The 15,579-nt window shown below is 43.4% G+C and overlaps 1 protein-coding gene across 1 annotated transcript; it reads left to right on the top strand.

Annotated features, from left to right (window-relative positions):
• Positions 1 to 7,309: 7,309 nt before the first annotated feature.
• On the top strand, positions 7,310 to 15,279 carry SAMD5 (sterile alpha motif domain containing 5). The gene is made up of 2 exons (XM_074989109.1): positions 7,310 to 7,792; positions 15,250 to 15,279. The coding sequence occupies exons 1-2, from the start codon at positions 7,310 to 7,312 to the stop codon at positions 15,277 to 15,279; spliced, it is 513 nt and encodes a 170-aa protein (XP_074845210.1).
• The last annotated feature ends 300 nt before the right edge of the window (positions 15,280 to 15,579 follow it).

Genomic DNA, 15,579 nt, shown 5'->3' with positions numbered 1-15,579 from the left:
CCAAATGTTTGAAATCTCTGCACATGGAAGAGTGGTAAAGAAACAACTTTGAAGAAAGACTGCAACTGTTTAATCTTGGTCATTAGAAGATTTAATTTTTCCTTTTGTTTGCAATCTCTCACTTATAAATATGATTTTATATTAACAATAAACTTATTCAATGTTCTGGTTCAGTGGAAGGGCATACTTACCCACAACCAATTAAGTTAAGAAGTTTACTTCTGGAGGCATTCTGCACCACCACGCAATGCAAAAATTTGTAGAAAATAATGTTTGTGCATAATTTCTTTTTCCTGACAGATGGGCTGCAGTACTGCTGGCTGCCAATAAGGCCCACTGGACCCAGTAGAGCTCATCTTTCCCATGGAAGACACTGCAGGGAGAGGGCTTACCAAAGAAAGTAGAGCATTTCCTAGCACTAGCAGCTGCAGTTTCCAAGATGGCCTGCGGGAAGGAAACAGAGGGTAGGCAAGAACTCACACAAGCCTGGTTGGGACCTGGCAACAGGCTTTTTCTCCTTCTAGAGCCCTGGACAATAGGGATATATGGGTATCTGGGTTGCAGGGAGCATGACTCAGCTTGGGTTAAGGATTTGTGGGGTGTCTGGAACCTGGTTGGACTGCAGAGGGAAGAAGGCAGAAAAACAGGAACTAGACTGTCAAAGGGTTTTCTTTGACTCACTGCTCATCTGGGGTTAAAGGTGGAGGAGAGTGCAGTGGTATTAAACATGCTTGCTGACATTTATTTTGAAATAAATTACCAGAATAAAAAGCAGGTGTGAGTAGGCGCTGTAACTTTGACAAATAAAATTTGCAGAATTTTAAAATAAGGTGTACTATTTTTTTTTGGGGCTCAATTTTTATTTCTTTGGGCAGAAAATTTTCCAGGAGCAGATATTGTAAGGGGCTGTAGTGTAACCAGCAGGATGCTGGAGTCAGGGTCGCTGAATTCAGCACATGTTGTATGCTGGCTAAAAGAATCCAAATAAGGAGCTGCACCAGCAGAGCATTTTAAACGCTCATGGTTATAGGCCAAGCTGTGACAATATGGTCACTGATCTGAGCTGAACTGCAGAACGTAATAGGTGCCCTCCCCCATCCATATTGGATGAGATCCAACAGATTCTACATGCTTCTCACAGCAGTATGATTCCAAAAGTTCAAGGATTATCTCAGTACTCTTAGAGCATCAGCAATCATAACATTATGTGGAGACTGAGGTAAATACACAACACAGAAAAATCCCTAAAATGTTTTAATAATTAAAAAATGCATTAACAAGCCACGTCCCTCAAATAGCACCACAAACAAAGTCCCTTATCAAACAAATCTGAAATAATGCACTTTAACAGAAAAACTGGCTGATATGCCACTTGGAATTTTCCCCAAGGGTCCAACCAGGATGAACCCTTGGCCATTTATTGGTACACTGAGAAAATGAACTTCTGTTTAAAATGTATATAAATAAATTCTTTAAACCCTTTACATTTCCTGAGCTGTTCTGACAACATCAATCATAGTATGCTGCATTAGATCAATAACATAGCCTGACATGGTGAGAGCAGCCAAGAATTGCCTGCACTCTGGCTGCTTTCAAAAAATGCTCCAGTTTATAGAAAAAATAGTAAAAAAAATTCTTTTCCTTCCACTCCTAATTTTGAGGCCTGATTATCCTGGTACAGGATATAACAACAACTTCTATTGACTCTTCTGTGCTACACATACCTTGCAGTGGACAATCTATAGGTTAATAATTCAGTTATTTTAACAGTAATTCTGCACTAGCAGGGAATGCGAAATTTTGTAGAAAAATGCTTTTTGTGCACAATTTCTTTTTCTTGACAGATATACTATTTACAACAGATGCATAAAACTTCTGGAACAAAGTGCATCACCTAAAATATTACTTGAATGCATAGTAAAATTCCAATTAATTTTCACACCTGCATGACCTGATGACTATTTCAAGAATAAAGTTGAAAATTTGTCTTCAAATGTCCAAAATAATTACAGTAAGCTATTAACTTCCAAATGTGCAGAAGAATGTCTTATTTTATCCAATTATAAATCATGTAAGGTTTATGGTTCTGATAGTGGAAACACTTGCACATGTAAGTAACTTAATTACTGTGAGAGGCTCTAATCAATTACAGATTCTATTCCCAGTATAAAGTTACATACAAATATTTGCTGGATCAGTTCTTATATAAGTATTGATATAAAATTCTGAATCATGAGCTCTCTGTCCTTGGGCTGGATTCTACTTTTATGTTCCCACACATGAAGACCGATCTGAGTCACTGAGCTGCCTGTAATATAGGAGTAAAAGTTTGTTCCCACAATCTGCACAAACAAAAGACCCACTATGAGGCTCCAATTTCCCTCTATCTGGTTCTGGTGGGGCTCATGTCAAACTGCAGCAGGGGTCAGCCTATGTTCAAAGTGAAACGGTCTTAATTCCCTTTCTGAAGTTCCTGTTGAGGAGCACAGTGCAGAAGTGTGTTCTGAGCACCAGAAGGACCCAAGCTGCATCCTAAAAATCCTCTACTATAGATTATCAGGCACACTGACAGTGGGGAGTGAGGACCAAAAGGGGCAGTTACCCCAGGCCTCTGAAGTGCTGTGGCAGCACTGCTCCACTTGTCTGTTAGGGAGTGGGGTGGGGGCCCAGAACTGTGGTTGGGGAAGCACTGAAGGCTGACTGCCCCAGGTCCTGCCCCTTCTGGGGTACAGAGCTAGGTCTCCCCTCCCACCTTGCCCTGGGGCCCACAGTGGCTGTTGGACCCCTCTAGGCCACATGTGAAAATGAGTAAAATTTTACCTATAGTGCATAGAGTATATATATTAAAATGAATGTGAAAAATTGGCACTTAATTCCTAAAAATTACAACCCTATCGATCCCTTGTACTATACCAATGCCCTGATCTTGAAAACATTGATACATTTGCTTAATATGACTGCTATGCTTAGCCCCACTGAAAAAAAAAAATGGGACTACTGAAAGTAATGAAGATAAAAGCATGTGCTCAGATGTTTGCAGAATCAAGACCTAAGAGTACATCAGAATCTCCTGAGTTTCATAAAGTGAGAAGTCATTGGCATTTGAGGTTTTATAGCACACAACACCAAAGTTGCTCCAGTGCCACATCTTTCATATGTGCTACCTCAGTGTTTCTTAATCTTTCAGACCAAGGAACAGCAAACTAACTTTTTATGGGGAACACCTATGAATATTTTCATAAAAAAATTCAGACCAGAAAAACCCCAAGGAAATCCAAAACAGATATATATATATATATATGTGTGTGTGTGTGTGTGTATACATATATATATATAGATATATATACACACACACACGCCGCAGGTTTTGCTATGTTGCCATGGCACACCTGCAAGTTGTTCATGGAACACCTCTTTTCAGCAGAGCATAGTTTAAGAAATGCTGCACTATACACCCTTATAGACTTATATAGCTCAAAGTAATATCTGAGGTTTGGATTTAAATGGGCAAAAGCAATTAGGGGGCAGGAATTTCACGTGTCTAGCATTGGCTTAACTCTGCTCCCAAAGACACTGGTGAGAATTTTACAAGAGAGACTTCAATGGGAGCCGTTAAGCTAAGGTGAGTGTTTGAAAATTCAGCCCATCTAGACAGCCTGTACTGTATTTCACAGTTAAAAATATTTACCCTCTTTTTCTCCAAAACAGCCTTCCAAAATGCTGTTTTATCTGTGGGTGTCTAGAGCCCTTTGAACTATTTTTTAAATGAGAACCCTAAAGGATATGAATTGTTAATGTGACTATCTTTATAATTACAGCTTCCAAAGATTGGAGATTCAGATGAACAGGTAGAATTTTAAATCTACAGTAGCCCCTGAGCCAGTCTTCCGTAGTCCCATGCATTCTTCTGTGCCTGCTCTCTCACATTTTCCACTACCTGTTGTCTTTGTTCCAAAGGAAGGTAACAGACCTGTTTTTGTCGTCATCCTCCTCCCTCACACCCTAGAATCATCAGTGGGTATTTATCTGCTTAAAGAATGGGGCCAGCACAAACTTATGTGGTTATCTTCTTTATTCTCTTTCTAGGGGAATGGTGGGCAAAGGGATCTCTCTCACTTGGCATGAGCATATCTGCAGAGAAAATTCAACAGCCTGTAACTTTTTCATTCTGACTACTTCCCCATGCACCTATTGCAATATAAAACAAACAATACCCTTGAGGAAGGACAGACATACAGAATTACTGAGCATACCATACAGCCTGGTCCCTTCACCCTTAGCTGGTCCTCTCTTCTCTCTAGTTACAGTGCTGCAGCTACCCCTGCCTAAGAAGCGGCACCTCCCAGCTGGTTCTACATCTTCTCTGGCTTCCAGTGCACACCAACCCTGAGAGGTAAAGCTGCTGCAAGTGCTTTCCCAGGCCTTGAATAAAGGTTTAAAATATTCTGTTTGCTTCCCCTTCTTCTGCTTCTGAAGGATAAAAATGACACAACATACGGGGGGAAAAAGGAAAGGGAGGAAAATCAGAAAGGCTGTGGGAGGGAATGAATACTGGCCTCCCTCTGCTTGCCAGCCATCTTTTGCTTTATGGAAATCTGTGATCTGCTGCCTTGTGCCATATGCACCTTGTTAGGCTTGTAATTACTTGCACAATGTTCAAAAAAAATCTGGCATATTATACCTCTATGGTCTACCCAGAGTTACCTTGATCTGTGTGCTCTACCATCAGAACACACTTGTTAGAATAAAGGCATGACAGAAAAATTACGCTATACTTTCCCAAATGAGGCACAGCTCTTCTGAAGAAGCTTCATTAAACTCAGCTGTGATTTAAAAAAAAAAGCTGTGATTTAAAACAACAATAAAAAGACACCACCAACACAACTTACCTGTCAATTTTTTTCCAGGCCACACAGAGCCCATTCTTAACGGGACAGCTCCCCTTTCTATGTTTATGCAGCCTAGCCACCTAATGGGTATGGTTCACTGTGCCAGGAATCAAAGACGCAGCTGGGTTACTCTATAGCTGCAAAAACAACGAGAAGTCCTGTAGCACCTTATCGACTAACAGCTATTTTGGCACATTTGCTTTCGTGGGCAAAGATGCACGCAGGGTTACCCCTAGACACGGACTAGAAATCACCGTTGTCTACATTCATACTGAGCTCCCCCACTTGGGAGTGCTACAGCACCTTTCACCCTTTGCACTAGAGCAAACGCAACGTAGCTTCAGCCCAGCGTGCTTCAACCCCGGGGCTCGGCTGCGTCCTAGGCAAACTGCCCCCACTCTGCACGCGTCAATCCAGCTCCACACGGCTCCCGCCACGGAGAGCCCCTCAGAGGAAGGGTTGGGAAAGGGCAGGCGCCAGCCTTCGGCACTGGAACCGCCACCCGCCCCGGGCCCGGGCGGAGAAGTCCGAGCAGGGGCGCGCTGAGGGAAGGGGTTTAGGGACAGCTCTGGGCTGCATTTACACCAGAGGCCTTGAGAGGGCGCTGCCAGCCCAGAGTTGGCGAGACGCTGGGGGAAGTCACGGGGAGAAAGACAGGAGCAGCCGCCCGGCCGCTCAGCGCCACAGCCCCAGATAGACGCCCCCCTGGCGGCGCGGAGCCAGCCGGGGACTCTGCCCCAAACTCCTAAGGGGGAAAGTTCAAGCCCCACAACTCCCTGCGCGCCCCGACACAAGGGGGCTTAGACCCGCTAGGGGACGGCGAGTGTGTCGCGGCTCCACGTTGGTTTCTAAGCCCCGCCGCTGTGGGGAAGCACCTGGGGCCCCTCGCGCTGCAGCCTGTCGGGCGCACCCGGAGCTCAGCGTGCTTCCCCCGCACCCCCCGAAGCCTGGGGTCAAGTTTGGCGCTGGAGCAGTGGCCCAAAGCCCCGCGAACGAGCCAGGACGCCCCAGCAGCGCAGAGCTCCCGCCACCCGCAGCCCCTGAGTGCTCGGCTCGCTGCCCCTTTCCAGCTGGGGCTGTTGCGAGCGGACGGCTGACCTGCCCCGCCTCTGCTCCGCCAGTCCTGGGCTCCTGTCGCTGGAGGAGCCCAGCAGCGCTGCCCGCCGGGACCTTGCCTCGGGCGGGATTGCGCAGCTGGGGGTGATGTGGAGCCGGACGGGCTGCGAGTGAGCGCCGGCGGCAGGTGTGGGCAGGGGGCGCGTGCGGAGTGGAGGGAAGGCAGCAGCCAGTGACTGGTGGCTCGAAGGAAATCTGCTCCCCGGGCTGAACGGAGCTCCAGGCTGGGGCGGGAGTCCTACACACCCCACGCAAAGCCAAGCCCGGGTGGGACAAGAAGGCCACGGGGTCAGGCGAGCAACCTGCCGCCGCTCTGCTCAGCTGCAGCCGCTCGCGAATAACCAACCACGCCCCCCACCTCCCCGGGCAGGCCGGCCGGCTGCGTCTTCACCCAAACAACCCCTGGCAGCAGCGCGTCCGGCTCCCGCGGGCTCCTGCCTCGCTGGCGCCCCCAGGTGGCCAGAGGAGCCCCGGAAAGTTGGGAGCGGAGCGAGGGAGGCGGCTGGGCTCTGAAGAGGACCCCCCCCCCCCACTCCAGGAGTGCGCGGGGAAGGTGGGATTAGAGTCGGAAAAGGAGGAGAGGCGGCTGGGAAACTGTTGAATTTGTGGGCTGGTCGGAGCGCTGCGGCTCGGCCGCCCTGGCGGGATGGAGGCGACGCGGGGAAAGTAACTCGGGGAAGTGACCGGGCGTGTTGGGTTTTTTCAGCCCCCGCGGAGACTTTCCAAGAGGAGGCCAGGCAGCGGGCAGCACGTCGCCAGCGGTAAGCGTGGCCCAGGCACACGCCGGGCGAGCCGGTAGGGTCGCCCGCCTCTTCCTCCAGCCGGTGGGGCGCTGCGTTTGAACCAGCGGCGCGGAGTAAACAGGGATGCGTCATGCAGCGGCAAGAGGGGAGCGGGGACTGAAGGGAAACCATTAACCTCAGGAGGAGGCGGAGGAAGCCCGGTGACAACTGATGACTTCCAAAGCGCGGCTGTCTGCCGTGACCCGGGATTTTACAGGGTGCGCTCCTTGGCATCCTTGCCTGCAACCCGAGGCTCCCTGCTCCACGGACCCACGCTCCTCCGCTTGGCTGGTGGGAGAGAGGGATTAGGGAGCGAGGGGGCTCGTTCAGCGGTGTCTGCTGTTCCCTGCTTCTTTGGAGATTGGTTTGGTTCCTGGGGGATGGTGCTTTGCCGACCTTGACTTGTGCAGGCGCTTCTTTTGATTTGATTGTACCCTGTGGTCTGCCGGTGTCTTGCTTTGCAAGAGAAGAGGGAAGCCTGGCGTCGGTGTGAAAAGTTGGGACTGGTATTTTGCAGCCAGCATGTGCACCAACATCGTCTACGAGTGGCTGAAGACCCTGCAGCTCTCTCAGTACGCGGAGTCCTTCGTAGATAACGGCTATGATGATCTGGAGGTTTGCAAGCAGATAGGGGACCCGGACTTGGATGCCATTGGGGTGTCGGTGCCCCAGCACAGGCGTCGAATCCTTGAAGCAGTGGTGAGGTTGAAAGAAGAGGACGAGACGGCTGCTGGTCTCTATTTCACTTTGGAGCCTCAGCAGCAGCAGGGCTCGCCCTCCCCACAGATCTACACTAGCCACTTGATGGAGCAGTATGAGGCTAAAGCTTGGAGGGAGCCTAACCCTCGCCATGGTCTGTGGAACCAGGCCCCCCCCAGGAACCAGAAACTTGCCCCCCACAGCAGGGAGGTGGTGATTTACCCAAAACTGAAATTGAAAATCATGATTAGGGATAAACTCATCCGGGATGGGATCAACCTGAGCAAGCCCCCTTACTCCAACAAGGTAAGGGAGTCCTGTATCTTTCCCTTCTTGCTCGTGGCGTCACTAATTCATCTGAGCTTTAATGCATCAGGGTTAGGAGACTTAAACTGTTATAGGAGGCAAGAGCCAAACTAGTCCCTGTATTTAGGCAGCAGAGTTAAGCAGTTAGGGGTAAATATTGATTGACTCTGTTTGAATGCAGCAACCAAATCTAGGTATTTGTGGTTTGTGTTTGGGATTACTTGTTACGATAAGTGTGGGTAAACTTGTTCGCTGCCCTAAATAAAAGAAATTAAAGTAGTGGGGCCAAAATTTAACTGTTTCCAGCAGGATCCAAATGCTCATTTTATGTTTTTGTGGTGCTGTTGTGGTGGGATGAGCTGAGATCTTGGTTTGGTTTATTTATTTATTTTCCATATAAAAGTGGATAGATTAATTAGACAGTAAACTTTGGGATTTGAGTTCAAAATAGGTATAATCCACTTTTATTCTGTTTTTACGTTATATATGGAAATCATAGGGATCATCCATATTGATGAAAGTGTCAGTGTCTGTTGGTTAATGTTTTATGACACACCACATCAGGATGCTAGAGAATAATTCCTTATGATTGTATTTATTTATTGTATATTCTTCCTAACTAGAGTGCTATGATTATGCATCAACCATTCCATGTGTATAGGGGACTAACTTTATTTTGAAGAATAAAAAGTACAGTTCTTGGAAAAGTATGTTCATTTGGTGAGACCACATTCTGTGAAAACTGTGGCTGTAACCGACACGTGTTTCTTGAAAAATGTAAAATATTAAAGGAAGGTGAGTTGGCAGATATACATTATTTAGATTGCTTAAAGCCTTTGATGTGTCTATACTGAAAATATGTTAGGAAGAATAAATACACGTTGCTCAGTGAAAAGGTCATTCTGTTGTTTTCTTTCACTTAAACAGGCATTTAATCTAAGTGTGGTATGTTCACTGCACACTTAAGAGAGAGGTCATTGGTCAGTTACTCAGAGAATGTATAACCAGTGGTAGTAAATATCTTATTGAATGATTTGGGTTCTGATTTTCAGAAATACTGAGTATTTGCAGTTCACTTCTACTTTTAGTGTTCTGGAGCTCAGTGCCTCTGGAAAGCCTTTATTGGAGGAAACTGGAAGGTATTTGTTGAGGTTTGTGGAACAGGCTAAATTGGTTTGATTAGTAAAAACTTTTACAGATTGCAAAGAATCTCTCTGTGAATGCAACTGCCTCGGGGCATTGGATGCGAGGATGCCAAGAGAAACTCCATAAACTAGTTTACACCATTCAAATAATCTATATTTCTCATATACGTTGCTCTATGCTGAGCTTGTGGTATTTGGTGGGGGAATAAATATTTCACAGCTGTCAAAGATGGCTCAATGAAGATGGATGGCAAGGATGAAGCAGAAGCAGTTACGAAGCTGGATTTCTACGTGCACTTGAAAAGGAGCAGGAAATGAAATGCTATGCAGTGTACACCCTCATGTGGAGAACTGTGTCCAGACTCGGTCACCTCACGTTAAAATTTAGTTGGAATTGAAAGGCTCCCACTAAGGCTAATGTAGGTGGTCAGAGGTATGTCACAATTTACAGATGAATAGAGATTGCTACAGGAAGCATGGGAAGAGCATTTGATACACTGAAATGTAAAAGGATGAGTTTATAATCCTTAAATTGCAGTTCTACATGCTAAAATTGAAAGGATCTTCAGGTTCAGGACTTTTTAATCATCTGCTAAGGTCTGGAAGTAGAGCCTCTCTGAAGTTTCCCATATAGAATATTGGACAGTTGGTTGGGTCTGTGTGGTGTTTTGTTTTGTTTATTTTTTCCCCATCATCTTTTGGAACTTCAGACATTGACTGGTCCTTTTTGGCAGCATACCAAATGTTACGGGCCAGTGGTATGATCTGCTATGGCAAGGGCGATATGAATGCTGCATTCTGTGTGTCAATGAATAATTTTCTGAAAACTTATTAACTGTGATTTGGGTTGAGAGTGATTTTTCCTCTTGAAAATTGCTATTTACGTGACTTGTTTTTCTAAATGGCCAGCAAGTTTCTCACTCTTCTTTTTTCTTAATTTTTCAGTTAAATCGAGAACTTCTTAGCAGTAGTCACAGAAAGTGTCATTGGAGCTGCATGCTGTGGGTTTCTGCGATCATATTTAATTTGCTCTGTACAAGCAGAATACATTGAGAAAATGTTGTATGCTCGTATTCATGTAGCTTACGTTTTATCAAATAGAGCTCCTACTTTATTTTATGGTGTTGAAACACTAAAATGCAAACATACCAGTATCAAGAAAGTTCAACTGTCTGGCTACTGTTTCTTTTTTCACTCTCCTTTTTGTGTGATGGGGTTCAGGCTAACTAGTTGGGGCCAAATCCTGCTCACTTTGTGCAAGTACCACTAATGACTATAATGGGAATACTTGTGTGATTAAGGCTAAAACCCTACAGACTTAAATCCAATACACAGAACTATAAGGGGCGGGGGGTGGGCGGAGTGACGAAAAGAGTGACAGTCTGACATTTAAATTTACTAGTCTTATGTCAGTTTATCTCACCAACTTATTTATTCTTGGGATGACATTTTAGAAGTTATAGGAAAACCTCTTGGTTTTACACAGAGATCTGTCAACAGAAAGGTGGTCCAGATGTTCTGGGGGGCCTCTGTCAAGAAACAGAGCTTCCAGGACACCCTGTCTGCTGTGCTTCCAGTTGGCCGTTTTGCCAATAGAATGACCAGACAGTCCAGCCACTTTCTGTCAACAGAGCGGATTACTCTTGCAGTCCTCTTGACAGTTTGGCTGTGATCTGTTGACTATATCTTCTGACAAAAACTTATGTTGACAAATCCCTGTAATCCAGACATAGCCTTTGTAGGCAATGCAAGGATAAGGCACTGAAGAACCATAATTTGCAGTATGCGTTCAGGGGAAGTGTGCACATCAGTAAAGATGGAGAATCTGGATGGTATTCCTTTTGACTCTGGTAACAAAAATTAGAGCCCAATTAGAAGTATCAGTCATGACTACTTGGAATAATTTAATATGACCTACTTTAAGAAGAAAGAATGCAAGCTATGCAAGCCTATGGTGATTTCACACATGTGGGACTATCACTAACCATGTTTGTGGATTTCCCTGGGAGTTAGAACAAGGCTGCACTTCTTCTAATTCATTATTTTTCAAAGATAAACTGAGGAAAACTACATAGAAGCAAAATGTTGGTTCTTGCTAACAATACTCTTGAGTTTTGAAGGACACCTATTTTATTTTCAGGTTCGCTGTATCTGTATGATCACATGCAGAAATCAGAAGTATAAGTGAGATTCTTAAAGTGGTCGTATGTTTCTCATTTTCAATTGTGTCTAGTCCTGATGCTGAGGTATATGTGGAAGTCTCAATGAGACCAATGGGAGCTCCATGTATGGAGTAGTTGTAGGCTAGGGTAACAATTGGTTTGTTTGAGGAAAAAATGTTACTGGTTTTAAAAAAAATCCTGAAATATCTTTCTTTACATGGAATTCACATCTGCAGTTTTTAATTTTTTTCTGATAGATGGGGGAATTACAGGTGATACAAAGCAGCTATTGGGAAATTAGACTAATGATGAAAAGGAGCCAAAAATCAATTAAATCACTGGACCCCATTACAGATGCATGAAATTAAGTATGTTATTTGACTTGCCTTGCCTATCTTGTGGGGCTCAAAAAAACAGACCTATACTGTGAAAAGTATACGTATACTTAGGAACAACAGGAAGAAAAAGTACAAAGTAAATTTTTTGGAAACAAGTGAGTAAAGTAACAATTTCACCATGGGGACTATAAGATGAAGGGGAGATGAACATCATCTTTGGGGAGGAGGAGTGCTAGCAACAACCAAATCAGATTAAATAAAGAAGATAGGACCTTAGCTTCATTGAACACTTCTGGTGAGCTCAATGCAAAGCAGACCATTTCAACACTGTGTCTGACAAGCCTAAAGTGTATGAACAATCCTGCTTATTGGTTACAAAATGTTACTGTGCTATCGGATGGGGTGTCACCACTTTTGTCATTATAAAGTCAAGAGAGGACATATAACTATGGAACATGTCAAGAGCAATTAAGTATTATATTTATCTTATATATAGGCTAAGTGACATCTAATAGTATAGTGAAATTTCATTACTGCTTCTAATGGAAATGAATGACCTGACCTGTTCTTGATGAACTTTATTCAATTTTTCTTCCAGTAAGAATTGCAAGGACATAAAAACTAAATCCATTAAAAGCATACATATATTAAAAAATAACCCTCACAATTAAGATGATTTGCTTAAAAGCAATAAACTTGTACTGATGCAGATTTCAATATATATTAGAGAGAATTCTCATAAAAACTATGTACTGTGACATAGGCCTGTGTGACCTAATCTTTAGTCACAGTATGATTGCTGAATACTGATTATCAGTATGCTTGGAAGGTGTATACTAAAATTAACTTTACATTTGAGGTCATAACATTGGTAGTGCATGCAAATGTTCAAAATCAATAAACTAGATTCAAATGAGCATCTATACAGACATCTGTCTCAGAAGTTTCAGATCTGAGCTGATCAGATGCTTTTAGTTATACTATACTATAATTAGATTTTGTGATCTATCCACTGTGGTATTAGTTTCAATAAGTGAACAGCGTTGGTATTATAGACTATTGAATATTATGGATAAGAGCTAAGGTTACTATGTACTGGGGCTTGAAACAGAAAATTTGATCGGTGCTTCAATAAAGACACAAATGCAATACTGCACTTTGCAGGAATGGTGACACACACTCATACTCAATTTAAACATGAACTTTCCTCTAAAGATCTGGTTGCATTGGAATAACTATCAACTAGGTAGAATGGAATGTTTTGACATATACCTCAGGGCAGGGTTCTCAAAAGTCGTTGCACTGTCATCCCTCCCTCCCCCTGCCCGACAACAAAAATTAATATATGGCACAAGGTGGGGGGATTGAAGCTTGAGCCCTCTGCCCCCTCATGGGAAAGTTGAAATTAAAGCCCGAATATCAACCCCTCTGGGCAAGGAGGGTAGGCGAAGCTGAAGCCCAATGGCTTCAGCCTCAGGTTGGGGGCCTATAACCTGAGTCTCACCACCCAGGGCTGAAGCTTCTGGACTTTGGCCCCAAGCAGGGTAGCTCATGTTTCAACCCCAGGCCCCAGCAAGTCTAATGCCAGCCTTGGTGCTCCCATTAAGATGGGGTTAGGACCCCAAGTTGGTTTGAGAATCTCTGCCTGAGGGAAAGCTTGACTGTTGACAAATGTAGTCGTGCATTAAGTGATACACTTTTTTTTTCCATGGCAAAAAATAAACAAAGCTGTAGGCAGTGTTTATGAAATGAAAAGATAACATTGAAATGCCCTTTCACTTCTAGTTTACTCCGAGACACAGAGAGAGAGAGAGAGAGAGTGTTTTTAAGAGTATGTCAGACATTTTACCTCACTTGTATTAGATTCAGAACCTTAATCCATATCATTTCAGCAGATCTAGCTGGCCTCTCTTTCTCTCCTAGCCCTGGAACTCTGTCGTCTTACTGGACCACAGATGTTGCTGGATGAGAGAGGCCCAGATTTCAGCGTTTCTATCTGTAGTACTATGCTGCACTTGAAGTTAGCCTGTTTCTCACTATTGATCAGAATAATTGGGCCTTTAGTATCCTTCAAAAATCTTTAATGTATCATAAATCTTAAATCACTCTTATTAGTCTGCGTGCTTTAGGGGAGGGGAACTGAGTAGGTTTCATCAAGTTTGGGTGGGGTCTGAAAGAGTGGAAGTACTAATTCTGCAATATGCTATCTCCTGTGGCAGTCCAACTACATCCATAATGGGTTCTGTGGAGCAGGAGAGGGAGCGAGAAGACCTAGAGATAGTCCTACGTTGTATGGTAGCGATGAACAAACTTATTACCTACTCCCTCCTTTGACTGACACTTTCTCTAATTTCTGCAACTGTGACCATTTAAATTTTCAAAAACAGAAAAAGTTGAAAGTAAGGCATCTAACAAAACTAGAAAAAATAGCTCTGCCAAGCCTGTGGAATCTCCACATGCATCACTGCATTTCTTGAAATGTGCAAGACGAGATTTTTCAGTAGACAAGAATATTCTTTGTCACAGATTAGAAATGAATGTGTAATATGCCTTACATAAGAGTTACTTCTGCTTTGAGTGCCCCACTATACCTAGGGAGAATGAAGGAAGCTAAGAATAGATTGTGGTAGCATTAACTTTTGAAATTTCCTGTATTGTCAGTTTAAATTAGACCTCTCACTCTGTTTTTAACATAGCTATTTGGGTCAGTTTCTTTGCCTAGGATAATATTACATTTTACACAGATACAGTTATCTTGACAAATGTGGTGTACTGTGAACTGGGATCTCTACTTATTAAAATAGTGAGGCAGTATGATGATTTTCATTGCCATGTTATTTTAAAAACTGCTTTGCAATGGGAAATGGTGCATGGGCAAAACATTTCCACCATTGCTGCTTTGCTGATATACAAGCTGAACTGATCTGAAATATAATTTTGATGTTGAGGGTTGTTAATACAGTATATTAATATGTTACTTGCAGACATGGAAAGGTCTGTATTGTTATTCAGATAGGATACCAGAGAGAAATCTGCAGTTCATCTGTTACCTCCACTGTTGATGGTTTCATGGGAATTGGGAGCAGTATAAACTGTCAGTCATTTGGGTGCCGAGTAGTTGGGATTGTTCCTTTGATGCTCAATCTAAAAATTCAGGTCAGGTGAGATGATTGTAGATGATTAAATGCACAACGAAAACAGTCAATCAATTACAAACCAAGTGTTTTCTTGTTTACCCTGATGGACACTAGACCCTGGCTTTGATAGGCTATCAGTTTTCCAAGGATAGGGGCCTCTTAACTGAGTAGAACTGCCACGCTTGGAGGTCTGGATTCAATGGATTTGAGACCAGAAATCCAGAAGACTTCACTTAAGTTTTCCAGAGACTTTAGTGGAGCTTCCAGGTTTGGCATAGAGGACTCAGACTCAAATCTAGTAACAAGCATATCCCAACATACCTTAACATATAGAATTAATAGATTTCATTCTCTCACAGCTAGGTTTTTTTATTCTTTTGTGGAAGAGAAAAAAACAATGTTTACTGCTTTTTCAACTCTCACTTGGCTTCTTAACATTGAACTAATTGTCATTGAACTGAAACTGGTTAAATAAACTGAAATTAAGAAGATTTTGTGTCTGCCCTTCCAGAAGAGGCCACTGTTACCAAAAGCTGATTTAACTGCTCAGTAATCTTTGGTTCCAAGTGCTCATAAGTGACGCTGCATCCCCCCAATTTGGTGGTTTGACTTTCTTTGAAACTTGGCAGCAAACTTGTTACTCTAATATGACTTTTTGGGATTTCTTTAATGTAGGCCTTAATGTATGTTGTCAATTCCAAGTGATATTTTAAGTAGGTTTAATAAAGAGAGCATTTAATATAAATAAAAATTGATTTTAAATAAGTCTGATTTTAACCCCTCCCACCTTCATTCACACTTAATCAACCCTTGAATATGTTTCTGGAGAGTTATGATTGCAGTCTCCTAAGCAGCTGTTGACAACAGATTTCAGAGGTAGCCATCCTAGTCTGTTTCGCAAAAACAAGAAGAAACCTAATGGTATCCTAAGATGAACACTTTTATTACGGCATAAGCTTTCATGAGTTGCAACTCACTTCATCAGATGAATGAAGAGAAAGAAAA

The sequence above is a fragment of the Carettochelys insculpta genome, chromosome 3, assembly GCF_033958435.1.
Source record: "Carettochelys insculpta isolate YL-2023 chromosome 3, ASM3395843v1, whole genome shotgun sequence".
NCBI classification, from domain to species: domain Eukaryota; kingdom Metazoa; phylum Chordata; order Testudines; family Carettochelyidae; genus Carettochelys; species Carettochelys insculpta.
The sequence above is the reverse complement of the archived record's forward strand: the minus strand, read 5'-3'. Positions and strand labels throughout refer to the sequence as shown.